At 41.9% G+C, this 13592-nt stretch overlaps 2 protein-coding genes across 2 annotated transcripts; both read right to left on the bottom strand.

The window, feature by feature from the left end:
• Positions 1–2509: 2509 nt before the first annotated feature.
• LOC133000130 (dynein axonemal heavy chain 12-like) lies at positions 2510–9906 on the bottom strand. Its single transcript, XM_061070003.1, has 12 exons — positions 9782–9906; positions 9131–9183; positions 8336–8470; positions 7891–8049; positions 6795–7040; positions 5980–6151; positions 5169–5274; positions 4902–5081; positions 3817–3945; positions 3569–3697; positions 2825–2978; positions 2510–2712 (listed from the first exon to the last, which is right to left on the bottom strand). Exons 1-12 carry the CDS (start codon positions 9904–9906, stop codon positions 2510–2512), a joined length of 1791 nt encoding a protein of 596 aa, XP_060925986.1.
• Positions 9907–11533: 1627 nt separating this feature from the next.
• rps23 (ribosomal protein S23) lies at positions 11534–13522 on the bottom strand. Its single transcript, XM_061069577.1, has 4 exons — positions 13458–13522; positions 12412–12571; positions 12098–12218; positions 11534–11724 (listed from the first exon to the last, which is right to left on the bottom strand). Exons 1-4 carry the CDS (start codon positions 13459–13461, stop codon positions 11578–11580), a joined length of 432 nt encoding a protein of 143 aa, XP_060925560.1. The 5' UTR covers positions 13462–13522; the 3' UTR covers positions 11534–11577.
• Between the last annotated feature and the right edge of the window lie 70 nt (positions 13523–13592).

Raw genomic sequence — 13592 nt, 5'->3', positions numbered from 1 at the left:
GGTCAAAGTCGGCCGAGGATGTTATTGTTTTATATCTCATGTGATAGGTCAGATGAGATGGTGTCAGCCAATCACAGTCAAGTTCCAGAGGGAGGCCGGTCGTGGTGCCGCACCGCCCCCTGCTGGACAAGAACAGGAACTTAACCCCAGGAGCTGGAATAGAGCAAATATGAATATTTTATTTTTGGTTTATCAAGGTGATAATTTATTTTTTTATCGTACCTTTACCCATATGTGGGGGCAAATGTTCTGTCTTTTACATGTCTCGCCCCCTAAATGTATAAACTGTAAAGAAATTAAGACACTGTGTGAAAAGTCACGAGTATAAGCAGTATTACTCGAGCTAACTCAAGTCTGTTCCATTTGCTGCAAATTCTCGGCCTCAGTCTGACGTTGATTCTGCATCGACAGACCAAAAAAAATTTGATGTTTCATGAAGAAACTCGAGCAGCAAATCCAGACCTGAGTCTGCTCGCCGAGACCTCTGCTCTGGTGGAGCGCTCATCTTGAAAGTGTGTGAGTGTGTGTGCGTGTGTGTTAGAGCAGATGTAGACGCCATCTTTAGTCTTTGGTTTGTTTCACTTCACATTTAAGGAGTTGGTAAAGAACTGCATGCACGTTTTACGTCCTCCTGTTTGAGTCATTTTCCAGCACAGCGTCCAGCGGTCGTGTTACAGTCCTCACAGAGTCTAACGCAGTGACGCTCCACGTGTCCTCTCAGATCGTGATATTTATTCATGGATATTAGCCTCAATGACTGATCAGAGTTATTTAGCAGCATTTTCTGCATCGGACATTGTCCTGTTTGTTAGAACAGTGGAAGTAAGTGAGATTAAATCTTTCCAGAAGCTTTTGGGCTCGTGTTGTGTTTCCTGTCTGAGCGACCGGGTCGGATCTGTGCAGCAGGTGAAGACCTCGGATATCAAAGAGGTTAAAAAGGTTCATGTGAAATAACACTCGGTTCTTCTCAGTCACTTTAATTAGTAGTTATTATTATTAATTATTGAAAATAACGTCTCAACACAAAGGAGGGAACTGAAGTCATAGACCTCTTTGTCCTCACATAAGAATCTTAAACTTAAACTACGCCTGCTTCATGCTTCATACCAACCCACTTCATCTGTGTCTGTGAATTTCAGAAACACAAATAGAAACTCTCATCCCAAGTGGAGCTGCAACAAATAGTCCATTAATCAATAGAATGAAATTATTGGCAACATTTCTATAAATCAAATTGGTCCAAAAAAAAGCTAATTTTCTCTGGTTCACGGATCAATGAAATGTTCACCTGTAACAAACTAAAAAAATATCAGATCTCACAGCGACGACACCATTGTTAAATAAAACATAAAATATTCAGGGGAAGTTTGTGGCACGAAACAAGCTCTTTAACCTTTTTATCAAATTTGTAAATATACACAATATATAATTTAAGTAATAATACAAACCCAGATCTGTGTGAGAAATAAGTTTGTATGTGAATGTTTTCTTGGTTTTCTTGGTTAGTAAAACTAACATCTGTCTTGGAAACATACACATTGTGAGATTTTGTTTTTCACATTTTCTCGTAGTTCCCAGAGTAATTCATTGATCTCACATTTTAAAAGATTTTTATGAGCGTATGTAATTTAGTGCAGCTGATTGAATTTAAGGGAGCTGTTGAGTTTCGGTGGAGGTACGAGCTCTGATAACTCTGCTAACAGGGTTTAATCCTTTCTGTGGTGACATCATCCTGATCACAGGAAGAGCCTGGACAGCAGTCGGTCACAAGTTCAAATTAAATCTTGATCAGAGGAAGCCAGGTTTTATAAAGAGATGGATGAGACCCAGAGTTTTTTCTCACGTTTCATCAGACGATGCAGATTCATGTGAAGACAGATGATGGAAGTCTCTGGATTTGGACGGAAGAGGAGACAGTGAGGTCTGACGTCCTCATCGAAGTTATTAAATGTATTCTGTGTTATCTTTCTGACCTTCTGCTCCGTATCGTCCACATCTGTTGTGTGAAGCAGAGAGTTCAGATCAGATCAGTGAGTCGAATATAAACAGAAAATAATAATCCTGAGTCATTCAATATTTCAATCTTTATCTTTAAAGCTTATTTGTCCTAAAACAATCTGAACATCATCCGGCAGAAGCTGAAATAAACTTGTTTCATCACAAATCAAACTAATTAAACTTCTCTTACTACTTTAAAGTAAAAGTACAAATTTAATCACAACAAAATAATATAATAAGAAACTTTATCTTCTGTCTTATCTTATAAAAAAAATATTTTCTTTAATTAAAATAGTTATCAAATATTTAGTTCACATGTGTGCCTGACTCTTTACTTTTATGCTTCCTCAAAAATTAAAAACACAGTATTTCTAAAAGGGAAAGGCATAAACAATATCGATATCTTAAAATACAATTAAATGATTTAATAGAAATCTAATTTATTTTTGCTCGAACTGTAAAATACGATGAGGAAAACATATGAAGAAATAATTTTATATTTTACACCGTTTTATTTGGATGTTTCCTCACTCCTGCATCCCCACGGTGTGTCGCCCTGGCAACCATACAGGTCGTTGTCCTGGTACAGGATGTAGTCCTTTAGTCGCCCTGGCAACGTCAGGAAGCTCATGAAGACAGGAGCTCGGAGGCGAAGACGACCGAGGCAGCGACGGATCTGCAGCCGACAGAGATGCTGCAGAGAGCGAGCGTTTTCTGAGGAGGAGGAGGAAGAGGAGGAGGAGGAAGAAGAAGAAGAGACAGAGACACAGAGTTTATTTGTTTGTCTTCCTTGGGGCAGAGATCAATAAAGTTTGATTTGATTCACCTTGCAGATTGCGGATGTGGGGCCACTCCTGCTGCTCCATCACTGCTGCCTTCAGCTTGGAGCACAGGGTCACATGATCCACGTAGTCCAGCAGGACGCCGACAATGTGGCCGGAGAGTTCCTTCAGCCAGTAGACGTTGATCAGCTCACAGAACTGTACAGACAGAGGGTACAGGAGGGGGGGGGGCATGATGACCAGCAGAGAGGATGTGCTTTCATGTTTGCACTGAATGTAGAAGCTGCGTATTTCCTTAATTCATTGGTTGTATTTGTTTTCATTTTATTTTACAGTCATTTATTATGGTTAAACTGTAAAATTTTAAGACTCAATCACATTTATTTGTCATAAAGGTGAATAACAACATCTCAGGAATCATTTTGTATTTAAAGAAGTCGATTCTCGTCATATTCAGGTTGATAAATTTAACTTTTGTTATTTCTTTAAAAGGTTAAAATGCTCCGATGTTCAGAAAAAACACTTTCCTCAAACTGTCCACTGCTGCAGCTCCTCTGTTCAGCCTCTGTCTCAAACACTTGGTTTTAGCTCCTCCCTCTTATCAAGCCCCGGCTGCTCTGATTGGCCAGCTGGTTCACTCTCTTCTGATTGGTCAACCACAGCCAGAGGAGCCAAACTCAAAAAAACTGAAACTAAATTATGAGATATGTCTCGTCAAATACAAGGAGTTGAGGTCCCGCCCCCCTGTGACCTCCACAGTGTGACCCCTCCCCGGACCAGCTCGTTACCATGGTGTCTTTGAGCACCGTGTTGCTCCACCCCTCGTAATCTTCCGGGATGTGGGAGCCGTTGCCATAGGGACAGTGGAAGCAGCGCTCCACGTCGTAACCATAGTTACACAGCATCCGGAGAACCACCTGACGCACACAGACAGACAAGACAGGCCTGATTAAACGAGTGTAGATCCGGTGCGTCTGATCACATTAACACATCGGAATCAGAAGACATGTTACGGTGATGATGCCCCCCCCCCCACCTCGTCTTTCAGAGCGTACTGCAGCGCCGAGGGGAAGTGGGTGGAGTTGATTCTGCAGTAATAGTTCACGTTGGCGCCGAACCTCAGCAGCAGGTGGATCAAGGCGTGGTTTCCCAGACGCAGAGCGACCTGGAGGACACAGTCACCGGGTCAGAAACAGAAAAACCTCCCGGGTCCGACTGTGTTTCCTGTTGTGGTCACTGGGCTCAGAGTGTGTTTCTGTACCGACTCCGTGGAGACAAACCTGGCAACCGCAATGTGACAACTATACCTCAGGACGCTGCAACTACACTGCACCCGACTGTTGTTCCAAAATAATTCATAGTTCCAGAACAAAACGTCATCAAATGATAAAATTCAGCGATGTGACCATTTAAGTATTTTTAGATTCAGATTTGACAAAGAATCCGCTGCTGTTTGAAGGAACTCTTAAAGGAAGCGACTCCTCCAGACATGAATCTTAGTCACATGTATATTTATGAACTTGGACAGGCTAGCTGTTTATACCAGTATCCAGTCTTTATGCTAAGCTAAGCTAACAACATCCTCAACCACCTATGTGCAAAGCGGGGTCAGCCCTATGTTTCCACATTTCTAAGGATTTTTTTTTCACTGACAATTTTGAAAATTAGGCCCTCTGTTCCCAGATTTATTTTGAAAAATTAGTTCCGATGTTCTCACATTTCTAGATTTTTCTGAAAATTAGGGTTAGGGTTAGCGGTGTTGAGCTCAAGAGAGTTTGGAAGCTAGCTAGCTCCTTCAAATCGCCAGCTACGGAATGGTGAACCCTTAACTACCAGGCAGGGGTAGAAATGTGGGAACTGTAGGAACATAGGGCCTGATTTTGTAATGAATATTAGAAATGTGGGAACATAGCCACGCTCCCGTGCAAAGCAAGTACATATAAGTTTTGATCTTTTCAGAAAAACAAATGAATAAGTTCAGTTTCCCAAAATATTTCCATTAAGAGATTGGACAGCTGTTCTATATTTTGTATCATTTGCATTTTATACTTGTTCATTAAGTATTTTACCAACAGAATCATATCAAAGTGTAATGTTTCATGAGAGTTAGGGGTGTGACACCTGCAGACATTTGATCGGGTCCTGGTTGGTCTTGGCTCCGGCCTCCAGCAGCAGTCGGGCCGACTCCATGTCGTTGTTGCAGACGGCGAAGAAGAGCGCCGACTTCCCCTCGTCGTCATAGCTACGGCGAACACTGGGGTCCAGCATGTAGTTGGGGTCGTAACCTGCATCCAGCAAGGCCTGATGGGAGATGGTAGAGTTGGGATGGCTTGAAGTGTGTGTTACCTCACATTGATCATGATAATAAACACACACAAACACACACACCTTGATGCAGTGTGTGTGTCCTCCTGCAGACGCTGTGTGTAGAGGACTGATCCCACTGTCCATCACCTCTGCCACTGACGTTACAGGAATAAGAAGCTTTAAAGCTCTGAAGAGAAAACACACAAACACACAAACACACACACACTGTAAACAAGATATACACATTGCAATTATTGCAGATGCATTCATTCTAGTGCTATGAATCAAATACAAAACACTGGATTCTGCATCTCCCATAATGCAGCTGTTAAAAGTCTCTGTACTTCATCTGATTCATTTCATCTGCCGCGTCACAGCTTTTAATTAAAATGTTTTAATTTGTTTACTTCAATCTTTTATCTTATTATCTTTATTTTAGGGCTGGGCAAACTAACTCGTTTCAATCGAGTTAACTCAAGTGATGAGTTAACTCGATTAATTATTTTATCTCGCATTCACTCAGGTTTGATTATTTATTGTTTTATTGTGAAAGTCAGGCTTTTATTTTGTGAAAGTCTGTTGCTGACTGCTGCAGAACAGGAAAAAAGAAAATAATTGGCGGATAAACAATCGAGTTAACTCATCACTTGAGTTAACTCGATTAAAACAAGTTAACTTGCCCAGCCCTACTTTATTTCAATTAAATTATTTGGTTTATTTCTAAATTACTTTATTTACTATTATTCTTAAGTGGTGCCCTTGTGTGGATCATCTTGTAGATTTGGATTGATTGACAGCTCCGTTTATTTAATGCTGCAGTTTTTTATGTTGAATCTTTGTCTTTAAGAAAGATAATCAATATATAATAAGAACTTAGTAATTGAACATGTACTGCAGGTGTCCCCTGTGGGCGAGGCGGTGGATGGGCATGTGACCCGTGTTTTTGGCCACGTTGGCGTCGGCGCCGTGTTCCAGCAGCAGACTGATGACGGCTGGATCTCCGGCTGCAGCCGCCTCGTACAGGACGGACGCTTCGTCCTGCGCCTGGGACAGGACGTCTGCACCTGAGACACACACACACACACAGAGGCACACACACACACACACACACACAGAGGCACACACACACACACACACACACAGAGGCACACACACACACACAGAGGCACACACACACACACACAGAGGCACACACACACACACACACACACAGAGGCACACACACACACACACACACACAGAGGCACACACACACACACACACACACACAGTGCACGTTACAACACATGTGACCTACAGAAACATGTTCTGTGTGACAGTGATGACTCAAAATCATATAAACATTATTGTTTCCACTCAAGTGATACATTCTGAATAGAAATAAAAAATGTGCAATAAAATAGAAATAGAATGTAAAAAATTATACCGAGAAATGTATTTGATTTGATTTACAGTCGATACTTTCTGGAAAAGTTTGAACGACACAATCACAGATAAGGCAGAGAAGTAGTGAAAGTTTAAAATGTGAAGTAAAACAATGTGGTTGAAGTTCCCATTTCTAATTGTCTGTATCTACAATACTCAGATTCATAACAATCCGTTATTTATAGTCTCCTTTCTTTCTTTATTTCATTCATACAGTCCCAAACGTAGACTCCCTCTCAGTTCTTTTATCAACTGTCCAAACTCTAAACCCCCCCCCCTCACCTTCCCTCAGCAGCGTCTGCACCACCTCCAGGTGTCCGGCCTGAGCCGCCAGAGCCAGTGGCGTGAGGCTGTAGTGGCTGTGGGGGTCCGGCCGGGCTCCGGCGTCCAGCAGCAGGGTCACAAGCGCTGCTCTGCCCAGACTTGAGGCCTCGTGGAGGGGTCGGCGTCCGTGGCAACCCTCCTGGTTCACCACGGACCCCCAGTGGAGCAGCAGCTCCACCAGGTCGGGGCGGTCGGAGCGAATGGCTGCACAGGGACAGAGTCAGACACAGGATGTACGACACTGGTCATGTGAATGTAAGGGGCATTTATGAGAATACTACAAACAAATGAATGTTTTTGTGATGTTTACAAGACAATAAAATAAGGTTTGGTTGAAACACTTATGGACAGTGGTGGGAAGTAACGAAGTAGAAATACTTTGTTACTGTACTTAAGTAGATTTTTCACATATCTGTACTTTACTTGAGTATTTCTTTTCCTGACGACTTTTTACTTTTACTTGTTACATTTGAACAAAAATATGTGTACTTTCTACTTCTTACATTCTCAAACTGGCTCGTTACTTGAGCAGCGGAGGTTGCCGCATGCCTCTATGCACGGCGCACCTCTCTCTCTCTCTCTCTCTCTCTCTCTCTCTCTCTATCTCTCTCTCTCTCTCTCATCTAGGGTTCAAAATTTGTAAAATCATACATTATATACATTATATTCATATTGTTGTTATAATTTTTCAGTCAGTTGAGATAAATCTTGTGGAGAAACATTTTGGGTTGTTTTGTCTCTGTATAGACCTACTATAAAAAGCACTTTGCATTTTTAATTTTGGTACTTGTACTTTTACTTTTGATACTTAAGTACATTTCAACACCAGATACTTTTGATACTTAAGTACTTTTAATATGAGCTACTTTAAGACTTTTACTCAAGTCATTTCCTGACTGGGTGACTTCTGCTTTTACCGAAGTCACTTTCAGGTCAGATATCTGTACTTTTACTCAAGTATGGCTTTCAAGTACTTTATACACCACTGCTTATGGAAACCTCTTCCTTGAACACAAGCTGAGGTTCTGAGGAGGCGAGCTGCCGGTGATCGTACCTACAAACAGAGCCGAGTCCTCCTCCAGGTCCTGGCTGTCCGGCTGGGATCCGTGCTTGAGGAGGAAGGAGACGTTTTCTATCAGACCTTGTTCCACGGCCAGGAAGAGAGGAGTCTGACCCCGAAGAGTCCGGCGCTCCACAGACTCTGGACCTGAAGCTGGAGACACAGGACACAATGATCTGTTTTAAATTTGTTACAAACATTCAGTTGGAGTCACGAATGAACTGATTACAATTTGGTTTGATAGGTCAAAGGTCACAGAGGCCTAGCAAATATAATATTTCAACTCTGCCATCAGGAAACTTCTTCTAAGTTTGACCAGTTGTCGCTTGGACTCAAAGATTGACTGATTAGATTTTATTGATCTGGAAGAGAATCCACACAGACTGAAGCTGTCGTGTGTGACGGAGGCCTCCACCTGCAGGGTGGAGCAGATTCAAACCTCTGAACGTGAGCTTCAGGATGGTGTAGTTGCTCTGAGCTGCTGCTTCGTGAAGAGGAATCCAGCCTCTGTCGTCCGGCTGGAGAAACCGATCCTTCTGCTGGACGCTCAGATCCTTCAACAGCTTCTCGTCACCTGGAGAATAAACAGACGATAACTTACAGCTTCTTACAGCAGATGTTTCACTGGAGGCTTCTAGTTTTCACTGGTTAAACTTCAGTCTTTCAGTTTTACTTTGACCAAGTGGAAAGAGAAATTTCACGGACGATTATTGAGAAAAAAGTATTAAAGTCTTATATTCCTGCTTGACCTCATTAGTATAAAGCATAAGTTAAGTGCAGAAGAAAATGTGATTTTCTATTCTTCTGTCTTTTATCTCATTATAATTTTAATATCAGATGAAAGAAGAAAGTTGTAGATGCTCCCTTGGGCCTCAGGAAATTACCATGGGTATTTTTGTTTACGTAGGAAAAGAAACCACAGATTAATCAATGATGAAAAAAGTTATTCTAAGACGTTGGGCTCAGTATCTTGTTTGTGCTTTGGAAGGAACATGATAGTTTCTGATTTGTTCTGATCATGTGGAACAAACCGGGAACGTTGCCTCCGGGCGGAGACACATCCAGAGATTTCCTTTCCTGACCCGTGAAGGCTTTAAAAAAAAGAACTGATACAGAAATTATATAAACTGGATCTTAAGAGACGTCAATGAACAATGATGAGACAACTGGAAAAGACAAAGTGGGAAAATGTGTTTTACTTTTAAACTGTGTACGGTGGTTTGCCCCCCCTCACCTTGTCTAATAGCAGAGAAGAGTGAGCTGCTTTCTGCAGAGTCACATCCAGACCTGTGAGGGGAAGAGAGGAAAAATCTAACAAAATGATATTAAACAATTAAAATAGGGAAAATCAGTTCATAAAATGAATTAGAACGTATTTTATATCTTTAATTGTAGGAGAAGAAATAGACGAGTTTAAAAATAAAATGAGCAAACAAAAGAGTAAACTAAATTTAGATTGAGGTTCATTTATCAACCGATTCTTGATCACATCAAAAAATACATATATATGGGAGATGGAGGAAAACGTGTAGAGTTCATATTTCTTTTTACAAACAATTTCCATGATCATTTATTGTGTTTAGTTTCCTCAATTTTAAGAGACCGAAAAAGAGAATTTTGGGATAAACTTAAACATATTATTATAAATACTACCAATTGTGTTAATAACACTTTGAGCATTCTTAATTTATTTGTGTGTGACCAACTGAAGTAATGTCTTTTCTCAGTGTAGTTATAGAACACGAGCTTCAATAAAAAACAACCTGAGAGTTGATGATGATGTTTCTGTGATGACGACAGCGAAGGAACGAGCGGAACTCGGATCATGTTGCATTAATTTATTAAAAGAACCTGAGCAGCTGATTCTGTGATCTGCTCCACTGACCTCCTGTCGTGTTGTGTTGCTTTTTTCTGTTTGTTGCTCTCCTGCAGACTCTGTTCTATCATGTACTGAAGATCAGCATCATCATCCTCCTCTTCCTCCTCTAAGGTGAGTCGTTGATACTCCATGTTGTCCACAGGAAGGGTCCTGACCCTGTGGAGCCAGGAGGGGAAAATCGGTAAAAAAGGAGATGATTCGTGAACACTACGTGGACAAAAGTATAAGGACACCTGAACCAGAAAGGTCAAGGCCCAAAACCATGTGCATCAGTCTGCTGCTGTAACTCCTGAGATTTCAAACTTTTCTCCAGCACAGAAAAATAAACCGAACACACAACTTCGATTTACAAACACTAAAAACTACTGCAGGCAGATGTCACTTGATTGATTTATTTACCTTGTGGTTTCCAGTGGTTATTGTGGTTCCTTCTGCTCAGTTGTGGAGTCGCTGCAGATTAAAGGAGGATCTGTTGTTGTCCCAGGAGATGGAAGGTTTCCTGTGACCTCTGACCGAAACCAGAGCTGCTCGTCTTAAATCAATAAATCCATGTTCCTCACAGGGTTCGTCAGATTTCCCCACTGGACTATGAGTATCTGTCTTGGTAAATGTTAAAGTGTGTTAATAATCCTGTAGAGAAAAATCTGCAGGTTCATTTGCGTCTCAGACGTCTTCTGGTTTACCTTCTTGGCTGCAGGAGCCAGACTTTGGGGGGGGGGGGACAGGCGGGAGGTCACTTGTTGCTATATTTAATCTGCAGCTAAGTTTATGCAGTGAAATGATCAACAGATTGTGGGTGTGACTTTTATTCGTGTGTTGCCGTCTTGTTGCTGTACCTAAAACTTTGTGAAGCACTTTGATCAACCAGGTTGTTTTAAATGTGCTACATAAATAAAATGGACATTTGCTTTGCAGGACTGTTTGTAGTTCATCATTTTTAATACAGGTGACAACACATGGGAGGATCTTTATACAACACATTGGACTTGTTTGTGGCAGAATAGTTTTAAAAGCATTCACAGCAGTTGGAAACATGATCAGGAATAGTAAATGTCTTGGGATAACGTCAACCTGCCTGAACATTTAGATCAAATTGTTTAATCAATCTGCATTTATTCTAATTAATAAACCCAAGTGACTTAGTAAACATGACTGTCAGTGCCCTAGAAAGGGAGGGGGGGGCACTCAGAGGGACAGGAAAACACATTATGACCCAATTATGAATAAGCTGTTTTACTCAATGGATTGTTGTTTGTAAATGAGCAACAATCCTCATTTTATCCAGGTATTGCTCAGTTGTCTTATGTTAAAACTATCTGGCTGCTGTGACTCCTCCACAACCAGATGAAGCAAACATTCTTGTGTCTGATGCACCAGACATGTTTCAGTTTAACAAGACTAACATTCAGTTTACATGAATTATCTGTTTGAGGTCCAAGTCGAAGTGTTTGAGTTGGTAGTTTGAAACCAAAACATCTGTCCACATGTTGAAATGTCCCTTTAAAGACACTTAACCCCAGGTGATGATCTACATACTGCCCAGTACCCATAGTGTGTGTGTGAATGGATAAACTGAGATTATACAACCTCTTGGATTCAAGTGCTATTTAGATGCTGTTCATTGGAAATAAAAGAATCTTACAGGATTTAAAAAGGAACAAGCAACCTTAACATCTACTTTTGGAAAAGTCCTGAACGACCGTAAAGGGAAAATATTCATGAAACAAGTGCACGTGACAATGAAAACGTGAAACAAGATTGTATTTTGAAAACGTGTTTATTTTATTTTCTGCATCAACTGTCTATGACCTAGGTCTCTCCTTCTTGCCTTTGTAGAGAGCCAGCAGGGACACGTTGGCAACCTTGACCACCTTGAAACGGACACCGGGAATATCTCCCACAGCGTGACCTTTACGTCCGAATCCTGCCACCAGAACCTCATCGTTCTCCTGCAGGACGGGAAGAGGCAAAGAGGACGTGGTTAGAAGGGACAGGTGGTTAGAGGAAGACAAAAGACAGGACTGAGAGACAATGTCAAACAACCCTAAAGTGACCTGTACAGTTAAAAGCTAAATTTCAGATTAGGATCATTTAGACACTGTCACATTTGGACAGTTGCCTAGAACAGATTCAGTCAAAAAGATCTACGTGTGTACGTATAGATTCTGGAAAAACTACAGAATAAATTGGCTGAAGCTTCAAGATCAAGATGTATAAATAAATAAATTATTTACCAGGCACTGAATTAAAGTTGTATCACACTTAATTTTGCTTTATTCTAGCTTAAAGTTCCTAAATGATTTTCACATCAACGGCCTTTACCTCAATGAAGTTGAGGCAACCATCGTTGGGGACGAAGGCGGTGATCTTCTTTCCGTTCTTGATGAGCTGAACCCTCACACATTTCCTGATGGCAGAGTTGGGCTGCTTAGCCTCCACTCCTCTGCAGAGAAAACACAAAGCACTCGTCAACAACCTCATTCGATGTCTAGAACTTTCAATACGCCTCGTCAACAGGGAGATCAAATGCACCAGAGTCCCAAGACCAACAGAACACAAGACTCCCAACTTCTTCAGACTTATTGATTTTCCCCTCAGTGGTTGGTGTACAGTTCAGGATGATTTGTGGTACTCACACTTTCTCAAGTACGATGCCTTTGGCGTGAGAGGCTCCTCCGAAGGGGTTGGCCTTCAGGGCTGTGCCCAGATGGGCCTTCTTGTATTGTTTATCGTGCCATTTCTGCTCACGACGGTGGTTACGGAGCTTCCTGGCAGTACGCAGACCACGACACTTTCCTGAGGAAACAAAGCAACAGCAGAGATTAATATCAAAGCAGAAGGACAGAGAATACAGACTCAGTGGGATGCAAAGATGTAGAAAAGCCTCAAAGTGTCTGAACCATCAGGGATGGAAGGCGTCCCAAATTAAACAGGAACAACCAGTGAGGGTTGAATGGAACTAACTGAATGACACTGGAGTGACTCCCTGTCAGAGTTAAATATCTTCCGGGTGTGACTGACTCCAGCTTCACAGACCAATTAAAGAACTGCATCGTCTCCCGTACTGGTGTCATGAACAGAAAACCACTAACAGTACTGGAAACATGACCAGTGGCTGTTTCCCAGTGAGAGGATTACGTGACAATCACCAGGAGCCTGAAACTGAATCCAGCTTTGTTCTACCTCTTCATCATTCCCTCTACAGGAAGTGTGAGAAGATGGAGATTGGATTTTGAATAGGTAAATAAACCGTTTTCCCCCTGAAGACCTTTAGCTCTGATCAAACTGTGCGGAGGCTAACGAAGCTAACCATGCTAACGTGAAGCTAAAAGGTTAGGGTTAGCTCCTTCTCAATCTGACGCCACAGAATAGGACAGCGGGGATTAACACGTTTTTTTAATTTAATCATTTTAATATAAGAGGCAGCGGTTTAAAGAACAATAAGACAGGAGTGAATGCTAAGCTAGCTGCTAGCTAACCCGGGTGTCGGGACGTGCTATGGCCGCTCCACGTTGCGGCGGAGAGCGATCGTTTCCCGGGGACATTTCTGGATTATCCGCGGAGTTTAACCGACATTAAAACATCGAGGCTGGTGCGTAAGAATCTCGTAAACTGCACCGGTGCGAAAAATCAGTGAAATCTGCGGAATAACTCGACATATTTGCTGAAGTTTGACGCTCACCCATGTTTTCACAAGCGAGCCTGGGACCGAAAGGAAGGACCCAGGGTGCACCGCGCTAAAAGTCCAGTCCGAGGACCCCGGCCGGGCGTGGCCACTCAATGTGCCTGACTAAAATGATCAGTTCTTTTGGTGCGC

Source organism: Limanda limanda, chromosome 4 (assembly GCF_963576545.1).
Source record: "Limanda limanda chromosome 4, fLimLim1.1, whole genome shotgun sequence".
NCBI lineage: Eukaryota > Metazoa > Chordata > Actinopteri > Pleuronectiformes > Pleuronectidae > Limanda > Limanda limanda.
The sequence above is the reverse complement of the archived record's forward strand: the minus strand, read 5'-3'. Positions and strand labels throughout refer to the sequence as shown.

What these genes read in the sequence shown, in the direction of transcription:
- LOC133000130 (XM_061070003.1), bottom strand. Translation starts at nt 9,906, where the DNA reads ATGGAGTATCAACGACTCACCTTAGAGGAGGAAGAGGAGGATGATGAT. An exon ending in CTTCTCTGCTATTAGACAAG is followed by an intron (nt 8,471 to 9,130) that starts GTGAGGGGGGGC and finishes TTTATTCTCCAG; the next exon opens with GTGACGAGAAGCTGTTGAAG. An exon ending in GGACTCGGCTCTGTTTGTAG is followed by an intron (nt 7,041 to 7,890) that starts GTACGATCACCG and finishes GTCCCTGTGCAG; the next exon opens with CCATTCGCTCCGACCGCCCC.
- rps23 (XM_061069577.1), bottom strand. An exon ending in GGCATCGTACTTGAGAAAGT is followed by an intron (nt 12,219 to 12,411) that starts GTGAGTACCACA and finishes TTTTCTCTGCAG; the next exon opens with AGGAGTGGAGGCTAAGCAGC. An exon ending in GTTGCCTCAACTTCATTGAG is followed by an intron (nt 11,725 to 12,097) that starts GTAAAGGCCGTT and finishes CCCGTCCTGCAG; the next exon opens with GAGAACGATGAGGTTCTGGT.